The 25,478-nt window shown below is 48.9% G+C and overlaps 1 protein-coding gene across 2 annotated transcripts in view; it reads left to right on the forward strand.

Annotated features, from left to right (window-relative positions):
• Window positions 1-25,478, forward strand: part of ASIC2 (acid sensing ion channel subunit 2) — a 952,118-nt gene that overhangs the window by 687,221 nt on the left and 239,419 nt on the right. Inside the window, exon 1 of one of the 2 annotated variants that reach the window (XM_074343040.1) lies at window positions 22,165-24,011. The exons of the other annotated variant lie outside the window; for it this stretch is intronic. Within the exon in view, the coding sequence (XP_074199141.1) occupies window positions 23,298-24,011 (714 nt within the window). The 5' untranslated portion in view covers window positions 22,165-23,297. Of the gene's footprint in view, window positions 1-22,164; window positions 24,012-25,478 lie in introns of those variants that run through there. 2 annotated transcript variants of the gene reach the window in all.

Genomic DNA, 25,478 nt, shown 5'->3' on the forward strand with positions numbered 1-25,478 from the left:
GGGACGGGACAAGAGTTTAAGATGCCTGGAACTTAAGAGGGCTTATTGGAGACGGCAGCTGGAGACAGCAGAGGCTGTGGGGTGAGGAGCTCTGAAGGTGGCCAAGGAATCTACTGATGGGCAGACAGTGGAAGGACTCCGGGACCCACTAAGCAGGGAGGGACATGTTTAGGTCTGCAGTTTAGAACCATCTCTCCGTTGCCAATGGAGGACTGGAAAGAATGGCACAGGAAGGCCTGAGAGCAAAGTACCTCATTAGCCTGGATGTTCCCAGGAAAACCCACGCTGGGTTATAATCTGGGAAAAGGAAGGGGAAGAAAACTGATCTGACTTATGCAGCACCTGCTCTGCGCCAGACACCAAGCTGGGTGTGGTACACCTGTCTGCTCGCTCGGGGGACACGATGCTACGGGAGGGGAGGGAAGTGAGACTCTGTGAAGGTCAGTCAATTCACAGGGTCACACAATTAGAAAGTGATTGACCTGGGGTTTGAACCCAAGTCTACTCAATGTCAAAGCCAGTAGCCCCACCATGATTTGTTTCCCTGATTGGCTTCCTTCATCAAGGGGTCAGGATGATGAAGGCCAAATGGCTGTAGGAAGGTCGTGGTGGAGATGGCATGCAGCAAGTCTGAAGTTCAGTGTCATAAACGTCTTAGGGATTTGTGATGGATTGGAAGGGGAAGGGATTGCTAAGGAAACATTTCCTCCTTTCAACAGCAAGATCATGTGCTCTCCCAGAGGACCACTGAATCCATCCCTTTCTCCTCTTGGCTTGTTTACCCAGAAGCTCCAGAATCCATCCTTAAACTCAGTTAACTATATCAGCCAAAGGAATTACCGTATTTGCTTTCCCAATCATTTATATGCTTTTAAAAAGGTTTCTATTTTTTTGTATCCATATGCTTTGTTTTAAGATCCCTCAAAGCGTTTTGGTATACACATGGAAAATATTTAAGAGGAACAGCACAAAATGTTCTTTCTACTTACCTGGTTTTTCTTTTGGCCTTTACTCTGAATAAATCTCAGAATCACAGCTGTGGTGGGGAGCCCCGCGGTTCCTCCCTCCTCAGGTGCCATTGGCAGGGTTCTCCCAGGTAGTGATGTTGCTCTTCCTTATGACACCGCGAGTGTTTGGTGTGTGCTCTGTGCATTTATTTAATCTTGCATTTAGTACCCACTAGGTATCAGACCCTGCGTGGTTACCTACCGTCTCACATTTAATCAATCTAACATGTAAGGTAGTTACTATTGCCCCCATTATACAGATGGGAAAACCGAGGTCCAGAGCACTTAAATGATTTTCCCAGGGTCACACACACAGTAAGGAGTAGAAATGAGATTTGAATCAAAGTCCCTTTGATATCGAAGCCTGTTTACTTTTCCCTCAGCTGAAAGAGGTCCAGTTTTCTTAATCCCTTTGTGACCAGGCAAGCTTGTATGTCTCACATGACCTCCCCATCTTCCTACCCTGTCAGCGACCCCAGTTAAAAAAAAAAAAAAAGATCTGGTCCAAGCTTTGTTGACGAGACTAAACACCTGGACTGGCTATTTTCCTGACCTAAAGTAAGTGCTTTCAAAGCATAAAAATAGAATCTTTTTTTCCCATTTATCTTTGTCCTTAAGAACCACAGAGTGGAGAATGTGTCAGACCCCCTGACTTGTCTATCTTTTTTTAAAAAAAAAAATTTTTTTTAATCTTTTCCACTGAGCTCCTCTGCTTTTTTATGAGGCCCGGTAATGAAAACTCAATGTGCAAATCTGAACATCAAACCCACGTTACGTAATAAACCCCCGCCTTCCCAGCCCTCTCCAGAAGGGCAGATTTCAGCAAGAATATTTCAGAACTGAATACTAGAAATTCGTCCGTATCCAGTGATGGGCATCTTACCGCCTCCCTGTCTACCTGAGGGCAGACCTGTGGGTTCCCATGTTGGCATCCATGTTTCAGAAAGTCCAAGTTCCTAGAAAAATGCCTGCTCAGCCAAGAAGGAATTGTGCCCTTGGGAAAGCTCCGCAGACTATGATAACACCATGCAGAGCGTCCCCCCTACATGGTCTGGCACAGAAGGAAAGGGAAAGGAAGAAGAAGGAATTTAACACCATTGTGTCCAAGACGCTGCTGAAGGCTTCCTGCGCCAGCTCCCTGAATCCTCACGGCAGCCTTTCAACAAGGTTTCAAGGAAGAAACCGAGGGTCTGAGTGGCCACATGGCCCAAGGTCATGAAGGCTTAGAAGAGAGAGGAGCTGCAGAGCCAAGGCAGCATCTCTCTAGTTTCATACCCCATTGCTTTTCCTGTACATGACGTTGACAATCACAAATAACCACAGATGACGTAAACCCTGAATATCCCACAAAGACTAACACATCCTCTGTAGAGCACTCCCCGCAGGGAGGGGTCACCCATGACAGCTGTCCTTACCTTCTGTTTGTCCGGGTCCCACCAGCCGTCCCTCCATGGAGTCTCCTGGACCAGAGCAGTCTCCGCTACCATCCCACGTGGCTTCTCAGGATGCCGCTCTCCCTCTTAGCTACTCTGACCCAGATAGAGACAAATCTCTCTGTCTCCATTCAGGACACAATTGGAACCCTTCAAAGAGCATGTGGGATGGGCAAGGGCAAGAGGGAAAATGTGAGAGCAGAGATTCCATCAGCTTCACAGAGAAGGGATTTCTTAACACATGTCACATAGGGAACCCCTCCACCCCATCCGAGTGTCCACCTGTCACAATAACCAGCAGGGTTTTTAGCTCTGGGCTTTGTAAAGAACAACCCAGGGATTTGTTGAGAATGGTGAAGTCTACACTGGTGTGATGAAAAAGATACACATTTATTGGGCATAATTAGATACAATAAGCCACCTGGTGGATTAGGGTACCAGATGAGAGAACCAGCGGTAACTCTAAGGAGTATGGATAACTCTTAACCCCTGTGGTTAAGGAAACATATTGAGTTCTTCTGGGACTCTTCCACGAGCATGCAGGGCTGCTCTCATGACACACTGCCCCGGCGGACGTGGGTCCTTTCCTACCAATAATGGAAAATCCTGAGAATTTTGCCTCCCATTCTTCACTGGTTCCTTCTCAATGATCTTTAAGGATATCTTTACTTCCCTCCTTGCTGCTCGCTGCTCTGCTGGTTCACAGGGTGGCTAGGTGGTCCTGCTACCCTTAATTTTGCTGATCTAAGGTTTTTTTGTATCTGGGTTTGTTTTTTTTAAACTGATGTCTGCCGTTTTTTGTCTGTTTTGTCTGGGGTTTTTTTGTTTCTTTTTTGTGGGGTTTTCTTTGTATCTGGGTTGTTTACTGCTAACTGCCTTTTTTTTTTTTTTTTTGCCTTTGGTCCTTTGCATGTTGTTTCATGAGTGGGTTCCATGATTTTTTTCTCTGCTGTACATTGGGAAAGACACGATATACTACATTTGGCAGAAAAGCCACTTCCTCCCTTGGAACCCATGATGAAATGGAATTCCCCCATTAGGTGAAAACCAGGACATGGGGACACTTCCTACATAACACGATTAAAGTTCCCATTGGCAACATGGTTTGGAATGTTACCCTTTAAGGACAGCTGCCATTCAAGGCCATTACTTACTAGGCACTGGTTTAGCAGGTTACCTATAGGACCCTGACTGGATTCCATTCTCATGAAAATCGACAATGTCAGTGACATTAGCTCCACGTTAAAGAGAAGGAAACAGTAGGAGAGATCGTGTGTCTCACCCAACGTCACATGTGCAGCACGTTACAGAGTTGATAGTCAAACCTAGGTTCTTATGCATCACCCTCTGGTACCTGCGCTGTGCTTGACAGCTGTCCCAAAGACCACTGCAGGGTTTGAGCTTTATCCTGAAGGCCAAGGGGATCCCCAAAGGGTCTAGAGAAGACTAGTGAAATGGTCTGACTTGGCAGCAGCATGGGAAACATATGGGATTTGGCAGAATAGAGACCAGAAAGGAGAGTGACACAGGATTCCAGATGATGGGAGACTTCAAAACGTTAGTGAGGGTGGAGATGGGGGAGAGAAATGGTTCGATCTGAGCGATGTTAGAGTTTGGATCAACAAGACCTGAGGATAAGAGGAGGAAGAAGTGGTGTATTTCACCTAAGTTTCTGGCGGGAGCAGCTATGTGGATGGTGAAGCCATTTGCTGGGGTGAGAAACTTAAGAGGAAAGTGTTTGGGAGAAAAAAGATGAGGAGGTCGGTGCTGGTCACGCCAAATTTCAGCTGGCTGGGGAACAGCCAATGGAGTGGACAAAAGGCGTCCCACGTACAGACCTAGAACTCAGAAGCAAGGTTTGGTAGAAGTTGCAGTTTAGAAGTCATCACTTCACTCACGAGTTGTTATCACAAATTCTCCAAAGAAAGCATGCAGATAAGAAGTGGATGAAGGGGGAAACCTAGAGATGCAGCTTATGGCAGGAGCATCTCGTCTCTGTGTTCAAAGGCAAACCTCCAGCTCTCCTTCAGGTCTCTGGGCTGCCTATGACCCTGCTTCTACTTGCATCTCGGGGTTCTCATGAGTTGAGCTCCCTAAGTATGATAAGAAGCAGCTCTCTCTTCATCTCCTGGACTCTCGGATTCTCTAATGCTAGCGGGGCAAACAGATACATGATGAATCAATCAGCACTTTCCTGCCTATGAGAAAAATGTATGCTCAGAGAGACTGGCTGCCCCGCGTGCCCCTATCCTGACTTACCCCCTCCTCGCTGCAAACACACCTCCCTACTTGCCTCCAAACAATTGCTAGCAGCAACCAGACTGTGAATGGGGAAGCAGATGATCTAGCAGAAGGAGCATCAACTTTGGAGTCAAACAGACCTGGATTCAAATCCCAGGTTTAATGTGGAAACTTGAGCAAGTTACTTTAATTCTCCAAGTGTCAGTCCTTGTATCTGTGACATAGGTTCCTCCTCCTTAGAGACCCAGAAGCATAGCTGAAAAGATCAAATGAGATGTGAAGCAACCAGGGTGGAACCTTGTCCACCACAGGTACCTAACTAGGGACATTTCCCCTGTCTCTTCTTGCTCCCCCAGTCCACGATGGAGCCAGAGCCATGCAGAGAGTCTGAGCAGCACGGTGTTCCTCCCTAAGTCTTTTGAACCCAAGCGGGGCTCCGGTAGACCTGCTTTTACCTGTCTGCCTGTCTAACCAGAGGCTGGAAAATCAGGCTTCGTGATTTTCCAGAAAGCTCTAGCCCTTGAACCAGATAAGTAATGCTAAGACAAAAGTGCAATTTTTCTTTTTTCTATATAAAGAAATAAGAAAAGTTTGCCTCCCAGCCCCCAAGCAATCTCGTGTACAGCAAACACCATTGAAATCAGCAGGTGTGTGTTCCGAGAGAAGACTGTGTCTCTTGGACTGGTTTGAGTAATTTTCCCCTTCTAGAAAAACACACACACACACACACACACACACACACACAAAGAGAGAACAGCAGAAGCTACAAGGTAAGTATCAAACCGACGCGCAGCCAGGGTCCAGCTGCTTCAGAGGCACGTTCCCCCCAGGTTCTGAGCCTGAGGATGAAAGCACCGGCTGCTCCCTCAGATCAGCCCCGCGGTCCCTAACCTCTGTCCTTGCCGATGCGCATTTGCTCCCTGAATGAAGGAGGCAATGTTGGTGTGCAGGATCGCTCGGAAGATGGGGTTGAGTCTGAGCTTCATGATCAGCTCAGGTGTGTGGGGGTCTTACAGAAACCCAGTCCTAGAGGTTATCTAGCCCAACTGTGTCATCTTAAAGATAAAAGACCTGGTCCCAGAGACGAGTCCCTGTGAGCCAGTGGCAGATAATGGAATGCAAACCCGGACTCCCAAGTACCACCATCATTCCCCATACCACCTGCCTCCCTGAGCATAAATGTCATTGCGTACCACTACGGATTGGGCATGCAGATGGGCATCAAAGAGGTTAAGACATGCCACAGGGATCAAAACACCCAGGCTTCAGTGGACAAGCATCAGACAGTGGTATTATAATAATATAGAGTATTAATACTGGAGTAATGCAACATACTCCCACAGGATCGTTTAATACTGCAGCAATGTTGTTCTGCCACTCAATTTTGAGACTTTTTTTTCTTTTTTTTAATTGACATCTAGTCGGTTTACAATGCTGTGTCAATTTCTGGTGTACGGCATAATGTTTCATTCATACGTGTACATACATATATTCCTTTTCATATTCTTTTTCATCATAGGTTACTACAAGATATTGACATGGTTCCCTGTGCTGTACAGTATGAACTTGTTTATCTATTTTATATATAGTAGTTAGTATCTGCAAATCTCAAACTCCCAATTTATCCCTCCCCCCCTTCCCTCCACGGTAAGTTTGTTTTCTATGTCTGTGAGTTTATTTCTGTTTTGCAAATAAGTTCATTTGTGTCTTTTTTTTTTAGATTCCACATATAAGTGATATCATATGGTATTTTTCTTTCTTTCTGGCTTACTTCACTGGACGTCTCTAGGTCCAACCATGTTGCTGCAAATGGCATTATTTTTATTCTTTTAATGGCTTAGTAGTATTCCATTGTAAAGGCATCATCTTGCTTGACTCCATGGGGTAGAAAGAGCGAGCGATGCTATTCTAGGTACAAAACATCCTCCAGAGATAGGGATTCCTTACCAGCTTTTAATGTAGTGCCTAGTATGTGCCAAGCATGTGCTCCACTTTGAGATTACTGTCAAGAATGAAATGGTCTCTAAAAGCTCGTGATCCAATGGAGTAACAGTTACAAGAACAGGTATTGGCACTGTGGAAGGATTTGTGTCACATATAGATGTCTATGTGATGGGTTTCGAGGGATGGACATTAGAGGTTGTGCTTTGGTTTGTGTGGTCAGTGGTGCCATCGTTTGGGATAAGGACCACAGGAGGAGAGGATGCACTGAGAGGAGGGGAGGAAGGGTGATGATGGAGATGGTGGAAAAGGTAGAGGAGGAGAAGGAGAAAGATGATGAATTCAGTTTGGGACTAATTTCAAGCTGCCTAAGAGGCACGTAAGTACAGGAATTCTGTCGAGTGGACCAGCTCGGCTCACTCATGGGACTCTCTCTCTGCCAGCACTTTAGCTCACAGCTCCTCTGTCCTGCCATTTACACCCTGCCTTTCAAGAATGGATTGAAATATTGAATCCACTGATGTCTTCTCTTTGTCTTTGAAAGCGTTTTCTTTTTTTTTTTTTTCTTTCACCATCATTTTGATGGACTTGATGGAGGTAAAGGATAGATGTCTACAGATAATCCCATATTTAGCCAGGAGTTTCAAAAGTCAGTATTTGAGCAGTAAGCAGAGAAGGGGAGGAAGGGGAGGAAGAAGGAAAGAAGGGAGCAGTGGCAGAGAAGAGAACTGATCAAAGATCTGAGATGTAGCGGCAGCATCAGGAGACAGTGGCCGTGGAAGAGAGTGTTTCAATCAAGTGGTCAGTGGCCACTTCATTACCCCCAGTTGCAATGTGACAGGAATTCATCAGCCCCTAATCAGTGGGGGTCCTTTCAACATGTGCTCTTGGTGGCCACTTCAGTGCCAAACTCCTCTATGTCAAAGCAACTCAGACCATGTCTCTTTGAGAAAGAACGTGGATAGTTGTCACTGAATGGATTGACCAGTTCACTGAAACTATTTATTCAATTTTTTTTCCTTCCCTAAAAATATGTTGGTGGGACTGCCTTTTGCCAGAAATCAACCAGCTCACCCACGTGCTTTGGTATCCTATAGCTTAAATCTATCAGTAGAATAAAATTATTCCATTTATTTCTCCTGCCCTCCTACCTTCCTCCCTTTTGTCACTCATCATTCATTCATTCGTTTATTCACTCAACAACACACAATTATTAAACACCTGCAGTAGGCCAGCTCCTGGGCCCGGCGCCACAACCAGAGTTTGATTTATGATCGTGAGGCTGGCGAGACTAGCTCTAGACAACACCAGGAAAGGTGTTTAAATAAGGCCACCCAGCAGGGGCTTGGAAATCATGATGGAAAGAACTTCCAATGTCACGTCCGAATGACTTGGATAAGGTGAGAGAAGGTTCCAGAGAAAAAGCACGGATCATAGGGCAGGACAAAACAAGCCCACTGTCTGGAACCTGGGCCTGGTGTGTCTGGAAAGGCCTGCCTCCCATTGCCGGAAGGGGAGGAGGTCAATGTGGTGGCTTAAAGGACCTGCGCACGGTTGTTAAGAGTAAACACCATCTGATCAGGGAAAAAAAAAACACATCAGCTTAGAGATTTCTTAAGTAATAAGATGAAAGCCAGAGTCATTCTTTCCCTAATTAGTTTGGTTCTCAATTCCAGTCCAGAAACCCCTGTTATTAAAGCTGAAGTTGGTTCGTTGAAATAAAATTCTCTGTCTTTTTGGCCTTTTTGGCATTTTCAGGGATGTTTGCAATCAGCCTTGTTCCCTGTCTGATTCTCACTTTGTGGCCTCAGCACCTGATTAATTGCTACCATTTCTTCGTTAAGGAATCTCACGATGATTCTTCCTTCCCTGTGTCTCTCGCACGTGGCCCTTAATCATTCTTTTCTGTGGGAATATTTCTTTCCATTTCACCATCACCACTGTGCCCAGACCACCTCCCCCATCAACTCAAGCAGCGAAAAGTGCAGTGGTGTCCCTGCCTTCTCTCCTTCCCACCCCAAATCCATTCCACTCCCCATTGAGAAACAAAATCTCTAGAAGCTTCTTACTATATTTCTTCTTCTACCCAAATTTCCTGCAAATGAAACAAAAAATGAAATAAAGTCCTCTTTATAAGCTAAATCATAAAGTGCACACGCACATGCACGTGTGAACACACACACACGCACACACACAGTCTGGTCTTTGTACCTTATCTGTGTTCACTCACAATCATACAGAGAGCTGTCATTTCTCAGCCTCTGTTCAGACCTGAGCTATCAAATATATATGAATGGAGCCCTTACATAGACTCCATGCATCTGATATTTTTCAAGTGGTGTTGTTTCCTGTGCCTAGAACCCCTCCTCCTCTCTCTGTTATAGCCACTGTGGCAAAGAGAAAGGAAGGAATGTTGAAGGGGGATCCCAGAGCTGGCTGTGTGACCTGGGACAAGTCACTGACTCTCTCTGAGCCTCAATGTCCTTATCTAAAAATTGGACTAAGGAGATTGGACCAGCTGATGGCCAAGGAGCTGCCTGCTCTCACCTGAAGGGAAGCCCACCCAGAGTCCCCTCACCTGCCCTTCCCAAGGAGACTTCCTCTTCCTTGATAATGATCGCACCCCAGTCTGGAGAGCAGGGGTACGAGAACCCTAGCTAGCTACATAATATCTAGAACCACATCTCTGCTAAGACTCTTAAGAGCTGACAGATTCATAAATAACTTTTCTCTTCAGGCATCTATTTCAAAAGGTAACAATACAAATAGAATGTCTGCCTTGGTTATCTCTGTCCAACCAAGAAAAATGCTAGCACTTTGCGTCTAGAACTGACATGCCACACCATGGAACAGAAGTCTGCAAGTACGTTCACACACTGGCGGCTCAGCCCAAGCGTCCGTCTTGAGACTGCAAGTGTCAGTGAGAGGGCAGTTCCTAGACTTATATTGGTAAGATGTGTGTACTTCCGAAGTCTTTCATGTACGTCATCCCATTTGACCTACACAGGAACCGAAACAGGACGGCAAACAATCAACAAAGATTTTCAAGGTCTATTACGGGCCAGACCCTGTTGAGTGTGGCTATAGGATACACCAGTGGACAGACGCAAGATCCTGCCTTTCATGGAGCTGACACCCTAGCAGAGTCGAATCTATTGCACCAAGATGCACAGGACGATCTTAAAAGAGGAGTGAACCACCCTTGTGTAATTATGGCAGAAGGGCACCAGCAAAGTCGGCTAGTTAATGACACCATTTATTATTCAGCAAATATTCACTGAGTGCTTACTATACACCAAGCTCGGTGCTAAATGCTTTACATATGTTATTTTATTTAATCTTTACGCTAACCTTGCCAGGCAGATATTATTATCTCCATTTTTCAAAAGAGAAAATTAAGACTCAGAGACTTTAAGTAACTTTCCCAATTTCCCCTGTCCAGCTTGTGTTGGAGGGGAGCGGAGGAACTGGTTCATCCTGTTCACAGAAGCCAGGGAGAGCTTCCGAGAGGGGAATGGGTGAGCAGGCTCTCAAAAGTGACAAGTTCACCAAGCAGAGAAAAGGGGAAGATACCTTCGGGGCCTCAATTTCAAAGTCATAAAGTTGCAAAAATGTGGCATGGATTTAAGATGGAAAAGCAAGAGACTCAGACGGCCGTTGATGGGGTAGGAAGTGAAGTAGCAGGAGGGGCTGGTGGAGTAAATGGGCCCACAGTGAGAAGGGTTTTATAAGCGAGGGTTTCCCAGAACTTTCTGGAATTGTTTTCAAGATCCAAATAGGTCATCTCTAAACAGCACACTGGGGCAAAGGGACAATGCTGCGGCCCTGAGCTGCCCCTGGGGCTCCTGCTTCTCCGAGCCTGCTCGGGTGTCCCCGAGGCTATGAGGATCAGCACCCACCCTCCCTGTAACCCATCGTGTGACATGACACATGGGCTGCAAAGCTCTGCCACAGGCAGTGGGGAGCCACAGAAGAATTTTAAGCAGAAGAATGACATAATTAGAATGGTCAGGTCTGGAATAGATTGGAGAGGGAGGAAATCAAAGGCAAGGGGCCAAGTTAAGAGCTAGAATAACAGGGGAGGCTGTAAGCTCTAGACCAGAGGGGCCTGAACCACGTTAGCGACCATGAAAACAGATCACAGATCACGGAGCACAGCCCGTGGGCTTGAGGACCATTTACAGACAGAATCGACGGCCTTTAGTGATGGATAGAAGGTGGTAGATGTGCAGAGGTAAGGGCTTAGTTGAGGATGATTCTAAGATTTCTAGGTACAAAAAGGACTTAGAATTTATGAATGAAATCTCCCTTCCCATGGGTAAAATTCCAATTCCAAATTTAATAGGCTATATTGTCAATAATTTGCAAAGCAGGACATTTCACATTTCTCCGTATCAATCAGTATGAGTATGAAAAAGGAAACACACACACACACACACACACACACACACAAAACCCTCCAGAGGAAGTTTGCATTCCAAAAACAAATACACAACCTCCATTAGTTGAAATATTCTGATTTCTGACACCCGTCTAGACGTCAAAATTCTATCCCCGATTGCACAAGACTTCCAAGTCCTACAGAACAAAACCCTAAAATGTTTTTTTTTTTTTTTTTTGCAGGGGAGAGGTAACTAGGTCTACTTACTACTTTTTTTAAATGGAGGTAGTGGGGATTGAACCCAGGACCTCCTGCACGCTAAGCATGCACTCTACCACTTGAGCTATATCCTCCCCTGAAATGTTTCTCATGAGACGTAAATGATAGCCCTGTTTCTCAAATAGAATTCCATTTCTCTTTTATTGTTTCTTTCTGCAGCGAGAAAAAAAAAAAAACGAGGTAAAAATTGGTCTGTCATTATTTTTAGTTGAAGAAACAGAAAAGAAATAGAAACATTTAAATACCATGAAACTCCCTTTTATAGAACAACTAAAGACCCGCAGCATAACCCAACCAGCAGCAACATAACCAATTGGGGATGTTAAAGCCATGTGTCGATCCACGGTTTGGCCATCAAACAAAATGACAACAGGGAAACTTTGTTCAAAGTGACGGCTGAAACGGTGGACCAGTGAAAAAACTGAACCTTTGTCATTCAGACTTTCATTTCCCACGGAAATAAGACATTTTTCTGACAGCCAACGTTTCTGAGTTATAGATTTATTTATTCCTTTGAGCACCACAACTTTTTTTTTTTTTAATGGAACCATTTGGCCAAAACTCCTGAAAAATATCCCATCCTTTCACATATTCTTATGCAAATGATACAGAACAAAATGTAATCTTGGCAACTCAAGGCCATCATTGTAAATTCCAACTATTATTTGGGGCTAAAAGATTCAGGACGATTGGAAACATGTGGCGTTTGCCCAACATTAAGTGGCATCTTTTTTGGGTCCTTTTATCTGTTTTTATAGTTGTTTTGTCTTCTCCTTTGTGGTCAGGCTTTGTCTATACATTCTGGCCATTAGTGCTCTTGAATCTTAATCGTACTTATTTCTTTTCACAATGTATAGTATTTCTATTGGCCCGAGAGCCTGAAAAACAAATAACCAAGCATGTTATCAAGATTGTACATAAAGCAAAGGCTCACTCATGCTTAAACTATGTGATGGTATCTTTGGTGCCTGGAAGCCTGTATCGTTTAACGGGGGTGGGCGGGGTGGATTTTAACATCAGCAAAACCCGAGTTTGACCTTAAATAACCCACTTGATGTCTCTCAGCCTCAGATTCCTCCTTGGCACAAAATTCCTAGCACTACGCCTGCCATGTTACTCTCCTTAATCAATTAAGACTACTATTTTTTTTTTTTTTTTAGTTTGGGAACATGCATTGTGACTGCTCCAGCGGTATTTTTCCTTATCTTCTTGAATTGCCTCTAAACTGGTAAGAAGAATATTATGGGTGCCAAGACCAAGGAGAATTCCAACCAGAATTAAAGGCGGAAGCATGGTGTAGCTGGAGAAAGTGCTCACCCTTCGCGCCGCTGAGGTCCAGCCCGGGTCAAGTGCACCAGATCAAATCAGCCCGCCGTGGGTTTAACCGCAAGTCAGAGGGAGGTCGCACAGAGGCAGAGCCCCCAGAAAGGACACAAGGAAAGCAGCATCTCAGAGCCATCCTCATCCAAACACCTCTCCCTCACTGGGGACAGTTAGCCTCTGAGTCAGTTTTTATTATGGGTCACAGTGTGGTCGCGAAGCATCTATCGTATGAGTCATTGCTGGGGTTTTGTTCAAAAGGGATTGACACTAAGGCGGGGATCCTGTGGAACCTGATGATGCAGGTTTCCGGGAGGCAGAAACCAGGAGGAACGTACAAGAGTGGGCATGGTTCATGGTGATGGTAGGCAGCCCACCTGTGGCTCACGTCCCTTGACAGGTGGGTGGTGCCTGGGGATGGTGAGACTGGCCAAGAGGTGCAGGGCTACGGTGGCCCCTACCCCAGGGATACCACTGTATAGAGACAGAAAATCTTCCTCTTCCAACAGGCCTGCTTCCCAAGCTTGGCTCTGCTCAGCTTGCATTTTGTCTGTTTGTCTAAAATCTAAGTAATTTTACCAAAAGAACCTAGTTGCTAGTAAACCTTGTCTCTCCTAGTTCTCCTCCGACTGTTGTTCATGCACAAAGAGCTGTTTCTCTGGAGTGCTGGGTGAGCCCCCTGTGCTCAGATCTCTTTACTCAGTGCTATTTCATCTCTAACAAAACGCATGGGCATCCTTGTCCTGTTCTTTTAAAATGACATCATTTTCCAAGGACATAGTGTCACCATCATTTGCTCAGCCATTCCTCTAGCTTTGGGCATGTGAACTGATTTTAATTTGTTTGTTTGTTTTTCTCCCGCATGGCAAGCCTCACTTCGAGTACCTCTGTGCTTTGAGTATTTCCTTGGGGAACCCACCAGGGTGTAGGATTACCAGGTCAAAGGGTATGAACTGTTCCGTGCTCTTATTGCACACCGAGCTTATGAACTTGCCTTCCTGACTCCCAGCACTTTCAGAGAGCCATTTTGAAGCTAATGTTGTGTGTTAGGGCTGTAGGCTGCTGAGAAATATTGAATGAGTAAATGTAAGCACTGTTGGGTTAGAGAAGTATCGATTAAAAGGAGAAAGCAAGTCTGAGATCTGGAAGGAAGGAAAAGGAAGAGGGAGGGAGGGAGGGAGGGAGAGGCACAAAGGAGGATTGGCTGAAAGCTGGTGGTTTGTAACAATGAGTTCCTACTTCGAACCATATGGTGGCTCTCAGTGTATAAGATCATTTCCATGCTGAGAGAGGCTTTCCCTAACTTATTTAAATACAAGTAAGCCTGGCACTTGTACCCATAGGTCCTTCCCTAAGCCTCTTTCCCACCACTAGGCTTGTATAGTTTTAGCTCTGCCCGCGATGGCATCACACCGAAGCTGGGAAGAATCTAGCTCAGGTGCACAGCGGATACTGAGAGCCTGGCTTCTGTTTTCACTTCCTTCACCTCCCCAAGGGCTTTTGCAAAACTCCGAATTATGCTGCCACGCACCTTATCTTTCCTCTTTCCAAACTCCCAATGTCTTGCCTTTCTAATAACGACTGACACTTTGGAGTCAGACCTGGGTTGGAATCCTGACTCTGCTACCGTATGACTTACTCTGTGTGACCCCAGGAAAGTAACTTCACCTCTCTGAGCCTCATTTTCTTTATCCAGAAAATGAGGCTTAACTCAGTGCCTGACATGTAGCTCAGTGAATGGTTGCATTGGGCGATTATGGTTTAAGCCATGCTTAAACTAGCAACAGAGAGAAGATTGGCAAGGTACAGCTTCTATGTCCCCATCTGTAAAATGAGATGATATTCCCGACCTAGGACAGTTGTTGGAAAGAATAGTACATGGTGCCCATAATAGTATGGTAGGTACCCGGCTGGTGCCCTTGTGTTCTTTTCCTCTCTTCTCCTCTCCTCTCTCACCACCCCCACCTCCCTCCTACCTACCCTGTCCTGTCCCCCTCTCCCTTGTCTTCTGTTTGGATGATCACGCAGGTCCACACCACTGCAAGAGAATGTACGACATCCCACCTCCCACCCCATTCTGTTCCTGCTCTGGGTGGACAGGCAAGATAAAACCAGGAGGAGAGAAACCCGAGGTAGCGGTTTGGCCAGGTTATTTATAAGGGGAAAAAAAGTAAACAAACTGCTAGACAGAGGCTGAGACAGGGAAAAGCTGTGGCTGGAGGGAAAACAGCCTGGAAGGAGGCTTTTGACAAATCAACCCGGCCTTAGATCTCTGAGTCACCGCGGAGGGTTACTTAGCGCTCCCGGAAGGGAGGTGAGAGCCGGGGTGAGACTAAGTCATGACTGAACACAGTGAAGGGGCCAGTCAAGGAATTGTGAATTAAATGCCTAATTGTACCTGGGGTTTTATATGTCATTAAATCCTATTTTAACTGCCTGCCTTTTTGTAATCTGAGTGGATGGTAACTACTGGTGAAGGTTATTATGCTAAACTGTTTTAATGAGAGTTTTGTTACGTGTATGGGAGAGGAAATTGGGTAGAAAAGTGTGCAAAGCTCCAGTGCCCTGCTAACTTTATGGCCAAAATTACAACCAAGACCCTAGTCATTCAAGCCTAAACCTCGAATAGGTAAGGCGACACTGAGGGAAGGAGAGAGATTAATTATTGATGTGGCCTGCACTTAGGAAGTAACCATCACGAGTCACCTGGACACCACCGGGGACACAAAAACCCATGTCAGGAGGACATGGCTGCGGACACGTGGACGTCATGGATCAGGGCTCCTCAATGTGGGCCGGTGCTGGTACTGCCTCTGGTTGCAGATCCTTACTCCAAGGTTGGTCCCCGTAGACAGAGTCCCACAGTTCTCCATGATTTGGGGTGAAAAAATGAAAATGAATGTAGAGATTCAGTGGGAAATGTGTATGGTGATAGCTGTCAGACCAATGGAAGGGAGCCCTCTCCTCTGGACCCTCCCAATATACCGTACTCATCTCTGACACAGCATTTATCGTATTTTATTTAAAAGTATCTATTTTCTTACCCATGTCCCCAACTAGACCACAGGCGAAGACAGGGGTTATGTCTGAGTAGACGTCGCATTCCTGGTGCCCAGGAGAGTGGCCCGGCACGGACTAGGTGATCAATTGATATCCACTACAGTCATCATTTCAGCTAATTTCCCCCAACCTAATTAAAATCCTGCACTCTCGAGCCAGAATGCCTGGGTTTGAACCCACCCACTGACTAAACAAGTAGCTTATCCAGTCTCTGTTTCAGTTCCCTCCTGTGTAGAAGAGCTATAATAGTGATACAGAGCTCATATGGTTGCCGTGAGGATTAAGTGAGTTATGGCATGTTCACTGAGCACAGTGTTGACACATAGTTAGTGCTCAATTAACATTAGCTTTCAAATATCAGCAGCAGCATCGTCACATCACCATCACAGTCATCATCACCATCATCATCATCATCATTATCACCAACGACATCACCATCACCATCACCATCATTATCATTATCATCATCATCATCACCATCACTTCACCATCACAATCATCATCACCATCACCATCATCGTCATGATCATCATCATCATCATCACCATCATCATCACCATCATAAGATCAAATTCCCAGTGACCAGGGCAAGTCATTAAACTGTGTACATCAATTTTCTCTTCTGTTTAACTGCATGCTCATTAAGATCACTTTTGGCATGGATGCTCTCTGTTTCTCTCCATGGTGTTTCTTAGCCACTCTATATATTAGTCACAGAAACTTCTGAATCCCAAACTGGCTTTCTCTGCCAACCAATGCATATTTGGACCACATTCCCAAACCAACAAGAGCTGTATGCTCAGGGCATTCAATTATGTGTGTGTGTGTGCTACAATTAGTCTAAAGAAAATACGACCTGAAAATTAAATCCTATGCAAAATGCCTTGTGTAATACACTTCAGAGGCAAACGAAAACATCTCTGCGTTACCTGCTATTTGAGATTATCCACACAAGAGCTTTCATCCCTCAGTGTATCTAGCAAAGAGTTAACAAAAAGGCAAGCTCTGTGTACTAGCTTGTCACAGGACCCACTGTCCTTTTTGGATGGGAGAGCAAGACAATGGGAAATGAGAAGTTGAGGAAAATAACAGAAGTTGGAATGAGGTGCCAGAGGAAGGCAACCATAAAATAACTGCAAATACAGAGAAAAAATGTGTGAAGAACACGGAATACAATTACTCTAGGAAACGGTACTCACGGAATGCAACCATTTGCGTGAGAAAAGGGAGACATACGGAGACTCTTACACACATATGTATATTCATAAGTATCATTAATAGATTATACGACATAGCATTAGTTGCCTCCAGGCAGGAAAAATGGGTGCTGGAGGAGGGGAGGGGTAGAGAGTCTTTTTACTAGACTCCTTTGTCCTTTTTGAACTGTGTGAATACATTGCTGATTTCAAAATGGGCTGTAAAAAAGTTATTCCATAGGGTGAGCAGAAAATGAACCAGAAGTTGGTATCTGGATTCTGGTTCTGTGGTTATCAATATCAGTCTGTGCAATTTCTAGCAAAAGCCACTCCCCTCTCTGGACTTCCACTTTCTCCCCCAAGAGTGAAGGGGTTCAGTTAGCTTCCAGGTTACTTTCACTCCTCCCACCCTTCAGGGTTTGCCATTTTCGGTGGAGCACAGACAGGGCTTCAGCAGAGCGGGAGCCTACCAGTCCTCTACTGTGGACCTGGTCCTTCCAGTCCCGATGTTTCGTCTGGCGGTTGTGGGCCCCTGTTTGCCCTCTTACCCCTAGGATTTAGTGCCAGTGAAGGATAAGTAGTTGAGAGCTTGAACTCCAGTAAAATGAAGATGACCAAAAATGCAAAAAAAAAAAAAATCTGGAGAATTTAAGAAAGAGCCAAAAAGAAGAGAGAAGTAGCATTCTCCAAGTATAATAGAAGAAAGCCCAGAGTCAGCAGGAGAAGCAGAGGAGATGCTGAAGTGCGTGAAAATGGCAACTCCGGTGCCAGCCCTCCCGGAGGGAGGCTGGGAGGGGTGGAGGAAATGAGTGTGCAATGCGTAACTAAAACCCTGGTGAAGTCCTCCTCGCTCTTCCCCCCAGCATCAGAGCCCCATCCATCAAGACTACTGGACACGGGCTGAGGTCCTGGGACACTGCAGCCACCTCGATGAGCCCAGGGACCACCAGTAGCAGAGGCTAAGAAGGCAACAGAGAGGACCACTAGGATTCAGGCAGAGGTTGCAGGGAGGAGAACGGATGGGGAGGGGAAGAGAAGGAGAAAAGAGAAGAAGGGGAGAGAGGGAGGCGGAGCAATAGAGAGCCAAGAGCAGGACAGAGATGGAAAAGAAAGACAAAGAAGGAGAGAAAGAGAGATATTTAGTTTCACAGGCAAACCCACAAAAGCCCACCAGCCCCATCATATCAACGAAGTCTAAGACTAGAAGTCATGTTGACTCTTATTCCATGAGTCCTACAAGAAAGCACATGGCATCCTAAGCAGAGACACTTAGAACCCATTGTTACTGTCACCTCTCTCCCTCTCCCCACCCATCACCTCCACTAACTCCCAGGGGTGAGAGGACAAAGGGAATCCATGACCATCAGAAGGAAGGTCAGGGCCCAGAAGGACCAGGTCTAGAGTAAAGAGCTTGGTGAGCTCACCCTGTGTTGAACTGAAGGCTCCCATTTTTAAAGATACCAACATCCAAGATCGCATCCCAAGAGCAGAGAGAACAGGAGAAACAGGTGAAGAAACAGGTGGCATTGACCTGGACGAGAAAAGACTATCTTGAAGGCTTTGCTAGGTAGCTTGACTGCTAGAGCACCATTCAGCACTGATGTACTTTGATTCTATAAAAGCATTTCCAACGGTTCCCACGTGAAAGAAAGATCAAGCTTATTTTGCGTGGCTCCCCAAAGGAGAAATTAGGGGAAACTGGCAAACAGACCAATTCTGATTTGTTGGAAGCTTCTTCACTTTAAACACTGCCAGATGTTTCAGAATAGAATCGGTTACCAGCAGACTGTCACTGATTGGGTGTGTAGCAGGGATTCCTAAGACCAGGGTTAGGTGGTAGCTCTGATATTTTTCTAAAACCAAGCCTCTGAGTCGTAGGGATTTTGGGTCAGCAGGAATATCGGGAGGTCCAGTGAAGCGAGATCAAGCCAACAAGTGTCAGCTCCAAAAACTGGATCATAAAACCAGAAAATCACATGGACCTAAATTGGACCCCCCGACAAACTCACTTCATGGAAGGAAGAGCTTATAATTGGTGGCAGTGGTCACACACCAGAATGTGGGCTGGCTGGCACACATAAGGCCAGGAGGCCAGGTGCGGAGTGACAGATGTTTTAGAGATAAACAAGCAAAGGGAAATTTTTCTTAAAAGTTTATTAATGGGAAATCACAATGCTAAATTCTACCTTCTGGGTGGCTAGGTCACATGGGTCCACTCATGCTCTGCCTCGTGAATTTGTTTTTCCGGCCAAGTGGGTTTGCAAGGATGGGAAAGCTAATTCACGTGAATTGTCACACCAGTGTGGCTCTGAGGGCAGAGATGGTCTGGGAAGCATTTGAGAGCACAGGAGATGGAGCCAGACTGCCCACATTCAGAGGCTGCACTCCTGCTTAAGCTGTGTGGCTTAGGGTGAGTAACTCAACCTCTCTGTGGTAAGGATTCCTCCTCTTTGAAATAGAGAAAAATAATAATATTTACCTCCTGGGATTATTTTGAGGATTAAACACGTAGAACATTTATGACACTTGTTTTTAGTGTAAGTCACTTACAACAGGTCCTAGTGCTTAGAAAGCCCTACACTATTATTATTATTATTATTATTATTATTATTACTATTTTAATCATAATACTTTTGAAAGAAGTGTGATGGAGAAGAAAAATCTTGGACTTTGGAATGAGTCAGAGCTGAGTTCAATTCCTGCTTTCCATGCCCTTGGTTCAAAAATTATGTGAAGAGGGCAAAAAGTACCTCCCTGCAAAACTGGGGTGAGAAATTAAAGGCAGTCTGTTTCTGTGCCTGGTTCAGTGCCTGGCATACAGAAATATTCAAGAAATCTTAGCTCCTTTTTCCTCTTCCCTGTCTCAGGGTGTTTTGGCAATGTCCCAGGACACTGCGCTAAGAGGTCAGGACACAAATGGGAGTGAGAGGTGATCCCTGTCCTCACAGGGCTCACGTCCAGAAGAAAAGCCTGGACATAAGCCATGGCAAGGTGCTATGGCAGGGACTACAATGGAGGTGTGAGTCCGGTTACCTGGGAGGCAACGCTTCAGCTGGGATTTGAAGAAAGAGGAGAACTGCGCAGCGCTGGTCAGTGTATTTGTCAGGAAGCAGATGGGGGATTTCAGGCAGTGTAGGAAACGCACTGCATACACGCACCAAAAAGAAAGCCATCCCTGTGTCCGCCTCTGGATTTCTGTGCCAAGACCCATGGAGCCCATACAGGACATCCCTCCTCTCTCTGAAGAAGTGACCCGTCTGGAGAATTAACAGGACAATCCCTGGCAGAGAAGACACTCAGGCAACCCGAAGCAGCATGTGTACATTTCAAGGGGGAAACTGCCAAGGAAAGAAAAAACCTGTGACAGCTGAACAAATCCGAAACATGAGAGGTCCTAAAGGTTTCTACAGGACAGAGCTCCATGCCACTCCAGGGCTACGGTGCTGGAAGATGTCACGTGCTTGCCCTGGCTGCTTCGTCACTAACTTCACTGAGATCACAAGGTTGTCTCACCTTGGCCGGGATATGTGTCACTGTGGCACCCCCTACCCCAGACAGGTAGGACCAGTCTGGGAGCACTAGTGTGTGAGCCTTTGTTAGACGCCTCATAAAACTGGCAGATTCAGGACTTTCCCCCAAAGCCAGCAACAGGTATTATCAAGGAACTGAATCCAAAGCAGAATTTTGGCAAAGACCAACTTCAATAGTTTCTTCTCCAGGTGAATGAGAAGGGCCTCCGGGGGTGTGTGTGGGGGGGGGTGCTCAGATGTCCTCTTCTCCAGGGGCCGCCATGCTGACGGTGTGCCCTCCGGGTCCATGGGGGAGGGAAAGCCCCCCCCAGCACCACTCAGACAGCTGATGCTCACCAGCACATTTGCCTGGACCACCTCTAATGGATCATCACAAAGTAATACATCTCAGGCCCAAATCCAAATCCTACAGGCCCCAGGTCCCCCAGGCTCCCTGGGGTGCCTTCCTACCTTCAGCATCCTGTCATATTGTCTCTACCACCCCCGCCCCCCACCATCAAACTCTACTCTCTGGAAAATGCCTGAAAAGCTCCTTTATCTCATGGAATAATAAGGCTGGAAGTGCTCACTGTCCTGGTGAGTCCTCAGTGAGTCAATCATTTGGGAAGTATGGGTAGAGACCTACCCACACTGCCAGGCAGCCATAGGAGCAAGACTCCAGCCTTGGCCTCAAGGCGCCTGGCCCCGCGAGTGCAAACCGTAAGGCCCCATGGTGCAGCAGAAAGAACCAGGGCTTTGGTGACCTGGGTATGGAATCCTAATCCACCACTTTGGGGCTGTTTGACCTTGGGCAAGTACTTGGCCTCCCTGGTCTCATGCGTGAAATGAACTTAGCAGTACACTACACGCTCTACCCATCCTTCCAAACACACCAAGGCAGAATATTTAAAAAAAAAAAAAAAAAGCTTAATGGAAGTGTCCAACAGTGCCCAGGTCTTAGTGCAAGACCCTGGGCCTGTCCAGGAGGGAAGGGTGGCATTACCAGCCAGCTAGCTCTAGGAGCCCATCTATGAGAATGGCAATGATGCAGTCTCCTGTCCATGTCCCAGGAGAGCTGCACTTGGCCACCTGCCCCAGGCCTGAGCAGCAGAGCCTCCCAGGGAAGTGGCTGAGGGACACCGGAAGCTCCTAAGGGGGTTCCGGCAAGGGGCAGGGCTGTCCTGTTGAACTCAAACTGCCACAGACGCAGTGACTGCTCCGGGCACCTCAACACAGATCCTCATCTACACACTACACACACTCACGTGCAAAACACACCACATCCACCCACACATCAACACACCCGTTCACTCCCACCACCCCCTAGATGCACAGATACACACACACAGAGCGTACACACCATCACGCTATCCTACACACACTCAAATAGACACAGTACATCATCTGCAAAACAAGCTCGCATTCACGAGATACACAGACATGCCCGTTCACACGGACGCAGTACATCCCACCCACTCTCAGTGCCTAACGCCCCTCTCACACACTTGCTCAAATGCCCACACTAGACAGCCCACCTCACACAGAAGTGATCTCACACTTGTCTACACAAGGCCCCCATAAACGCAATGTTTCTACTCCACATCTCTCTCGCTGGCCCGCACAACCCGTCACATCTGAGCAGAGCATCCCCCACCCGGCTGGCTCCAGCAAGAGGCTTCCCGCTCGGTGTGCAGCGGCCACAGTGGCCAAGAATTAAAATGCAGCGAGGAGGAGCCGCGCGCGTCAGCACCGCGTCTCCAAGAGCGCACGGCGCTCGCCGCCGCCGCCCCGCCCGCCCGGAGCCGCGGGGCCAGCGAGCTGAGGAGCAGGTGCTCGAAGCCCAGCCGCGCCAGCGTCGCGCGGCTGCTGCCCAAGTTCGCCCTGGGCCCGAGGAGGGCCGGGCAGCCGGGAGAGGAACGCGGCCCGCGCCGCCGCCACCGCGGGCTGGGAGTCTCGAGAGGAACCGGGAGCGCGGAGCAGCGAGTCCGGGTCACCCCTGAGAGGTGTAGCCGGGGCTCCGCAGTCCCCGGCTCCTGGCGCCACTGGGACAGGAAGAAGAAGAGGCACGGACGGCGAGGCCGGGCTTTTCTGGAGACTCCGGGCACTTCGGAGAAGCGACACTTCCCTCTGGCCAGCAGCCTTGAAGGAGCCCAGCGGCAGCAGCCTCAGGCAGGACCCTGAGACGCCCTCAGCCCCAGGCGAGGGCGGGCTCACCGCAACGCAGGGCGCGGGCGCGGGACTTGGGGGAACCTTAGCAGGTCTCGGCGGAGCGCAGCACGAGAAGCAGTGAGAAGGGTCCCAGAGGAAAGGGAAGGAGGACAGCAGCCAGCTGGGCGACCGCTCACCCCAGTACACACCCACCCCACCCGCCAAGCCAGGAGCCGCCGTGAGCCTCTGGGGGCGCTCGTTCCCCGGCGCCTTCTCCCCAGTGTCCCAGCACCGCGGGCCACCGGCCGGGCCGGTGGGGTCCTTGGGGATGTCCGAATCAGGCATGGTGGCCGAGTGGTTGCTCTCCCAGGACCAGCGTAAAAGCTGGGGTTAGGCGGAGCAGGGGGGACTCAGCTCAGGGTCCCCCGAGGTCCAGGACGAGGGGAGGCGGGCACAGCGCCCAGGGACTGGAGAGGTAGTGGCCGGCGTCGGGCATCTTCCAGGAGGACTCGGGACCAGGAGAGCCTGGGCGGCGCTCCGGGAGGCCCGTGCCAGGGGCGGCGGGCCGAGGCGGGCTCCGTCCCGGGCGGGCGCCCGCGGAGGCGGCGGTGGCGGCGCCGGGCGGGCATGCCGCGCCACCGGAGCTCCTTTCGGGCGCACGCTTCCCTGGCGCTGGCTGCGCGCGGCGGCTGCCGCTGCTGCTTCCACTGCTGCTGCGGACTCCCATGGCGGCTCCGCCCGGCCGGGGCCGCCGCCGCTGCCGCCAGCCGCGGGCTGAATGAATGAGCCGGAGCGGCGGAGCTGGGCGGCCCGCTGCCGCGCTCACCGGCCCGGGACGCTTCCGCATGGCCCGCGAGGAGCCGGCGCCGGCGGCGGTGGCGGCGGCTGGGCAGCCCGGGGGCGGCCGGGGCGGCGAGCGCGAGCGGGCGCTACAGGGGACAGGGGTCGCCCGCAGGGGGCGGCCGTCGCTGAGCCGCGCTAAACTGCACGGGCTGCGGCACATGTGCGCCGGGCGTGCGGCGGCGGGGGGCTCCTTCCAGCGGCGGGCGCTGTGGGTGTTGGCGTTCTGCACGTCCCTGGGCTTGCTGCTGTCCTGGTCCTCGAACCGCCTGCTCTACTGGCTCAGCTTCCCGTCGCACACGCGGGTGCACCGCGAGTGGAGCCGCCAACTGCCCTTCCCCGCCGTCACCGTGTGCAACAACAACCCGCTGCGCTTCCCGCGCCTCTCCAAGGGGGACCTCTACTACGCCGGCCACTGGCTCGGGCTGCTGCTGCCCAACCGCACGGCGCGCCCGCTGGTCAGCGAGCTGCTGCGGGGCGACGAGCCGCGCCGCCAGTGGTTCCGCAAGCTGGCCGACTTCCGCCTCTTCCTGCCGCCGCGCCACTTCGAGGGCATCAGCGCCGCCTTCATGGACCGCCTGGGCCACCAGCTCGAGGACATGCTGCTCTCCTGCAAGTACCGTGGCGAGCTCTGCGGCCCGCACAACTTCTCCTCCGTGAGTTGCCCTCCGCGCGAACCCGCTCCCGCCGCTCCCCCACTCCAGAGTCGGGAGACCGACCGGCTCTCCCCTCCCCCGCGGTGGCCCCTTGCGGTGACTCAGGAGGCAGAGGCAGATCCCCTGAGTCTTCTCCAGGTTGTGGGAACTTGGACACAACTGCAGGAGGAGTGGCCTGGCTTCCCTGTCCCGGCCTCTCTCCTTCCTCTGTCAGCTCCCTAGCCCCTCATCTTTGCTGTTTGCGGTCCCCTCTGGGAATGCTAGCCCTCCTTCTCCCCGACCTCACCCCCCAGGTCCACAGGACTCCAGGTAGCTACTCGGTGTCGGGGGTGAAGGGATGTGCAGAGAGAAGCATCTCTTAACTGTGGGCTTGTTGTCTTTGCAAAAACCAGTAGGAAACTCTTCAAAAATGGGCCAGCGGGAGAATTAGGTAGAGGCCCTAAGCAAAGTTGGGACCCTCTAAGCAGTTTCTGGCTTGAGAGTTCTGGAACACTTCCATTCTAGGTGGACTTTGGGGTAAACTCCCAGAATATCAACCAACACTGAAGCTGTAGCTAGTTTGGTGAGGGAGGCAGCAGCCCCCTTCTGCCACTTTTTAAAAGCACCTGTGTCTTAAGCTTCCGGGGGAGCTGAGCCATGGTGAGTGCCACGGGGGCCCTTGACCCCACAAGGTGTGAGCAGGGGTCTTCCGGTCTAGGGGAAAGAACACCCTGCAGTGGGGAGAGCAGCATGGCAGATATTGATGGGAACAGCCGGGGCCAGGAGAAGCTGTGCTCAGGGTTTGGAAACCATTTGCTGTGCTGGGTCCCCCACGCTGGGGTCTGGATAACGCAGCTGTCAGACAGAAGGTATCTGCCTTGTGCGGTCTGCCTGGGAGGAGTTCTGGTGCCAAGCCTCAGCGTGGCACGAGCCTGTCCAGCCATTTGTGTGTAAATGCCCCTGGAGGGGGTTGGACTCTTCCACTAGTGCAGGGAATGCTGGTGTGTGCGTTTATTTGTAGTGCTCTGATGATGACTTTACCAGTGCTTATGCATCACTCCAGACAGTCTCGTCTCTGACAATGCTTTTTCTGGGATGGTAAATAGATGTTCTGGTTCCAACAGGTGTTGGCACAGATGCCCACCAGGCGAGGCCTCTGATTGGCTGATTGGTCTAGTCTTGATCTAGAATGGTGACTCTGGCTTCAATCTTGCCCTCTTTGCTTTGCTTTAAGCCTGTGTATACGTTAGCTGTGAATTGTCCACTCCCCAAACATCCCTTGCTTCCTGGGATTTTTCAGCTTGCTTTTAAAGAATGCCTACCTTGTGGTTCCCCCGCCTTAGCAAGCAGGAGGTGCTGTTAACATATGCTTCTAAGTGACTTCCCTCAGACTTCAAACACAGTTCTGAGTTCCACCCACCAAGATGAAGGAATGAAGGTCGTGCTCCCTTATTGTTTATTGTTCTTTGACTGACCACTAACCAGCAG

This window comes from Camelus bactrianus, chromosome 16 (assembly GCF_048773025.1).
Source record: "Camelus bactrianus isolate YW-2024 breed Bactrian camel chromosome 16, ASM4877302v1, whole genome shotgun sequence".
Classification (NCBI taxonomy): domain Eukaryota; kingdom Metazoa; phylum Chordata; class Mammalia; order Artiodactyla; family Camelidae; genus Camelus; species Camelus bactrianus.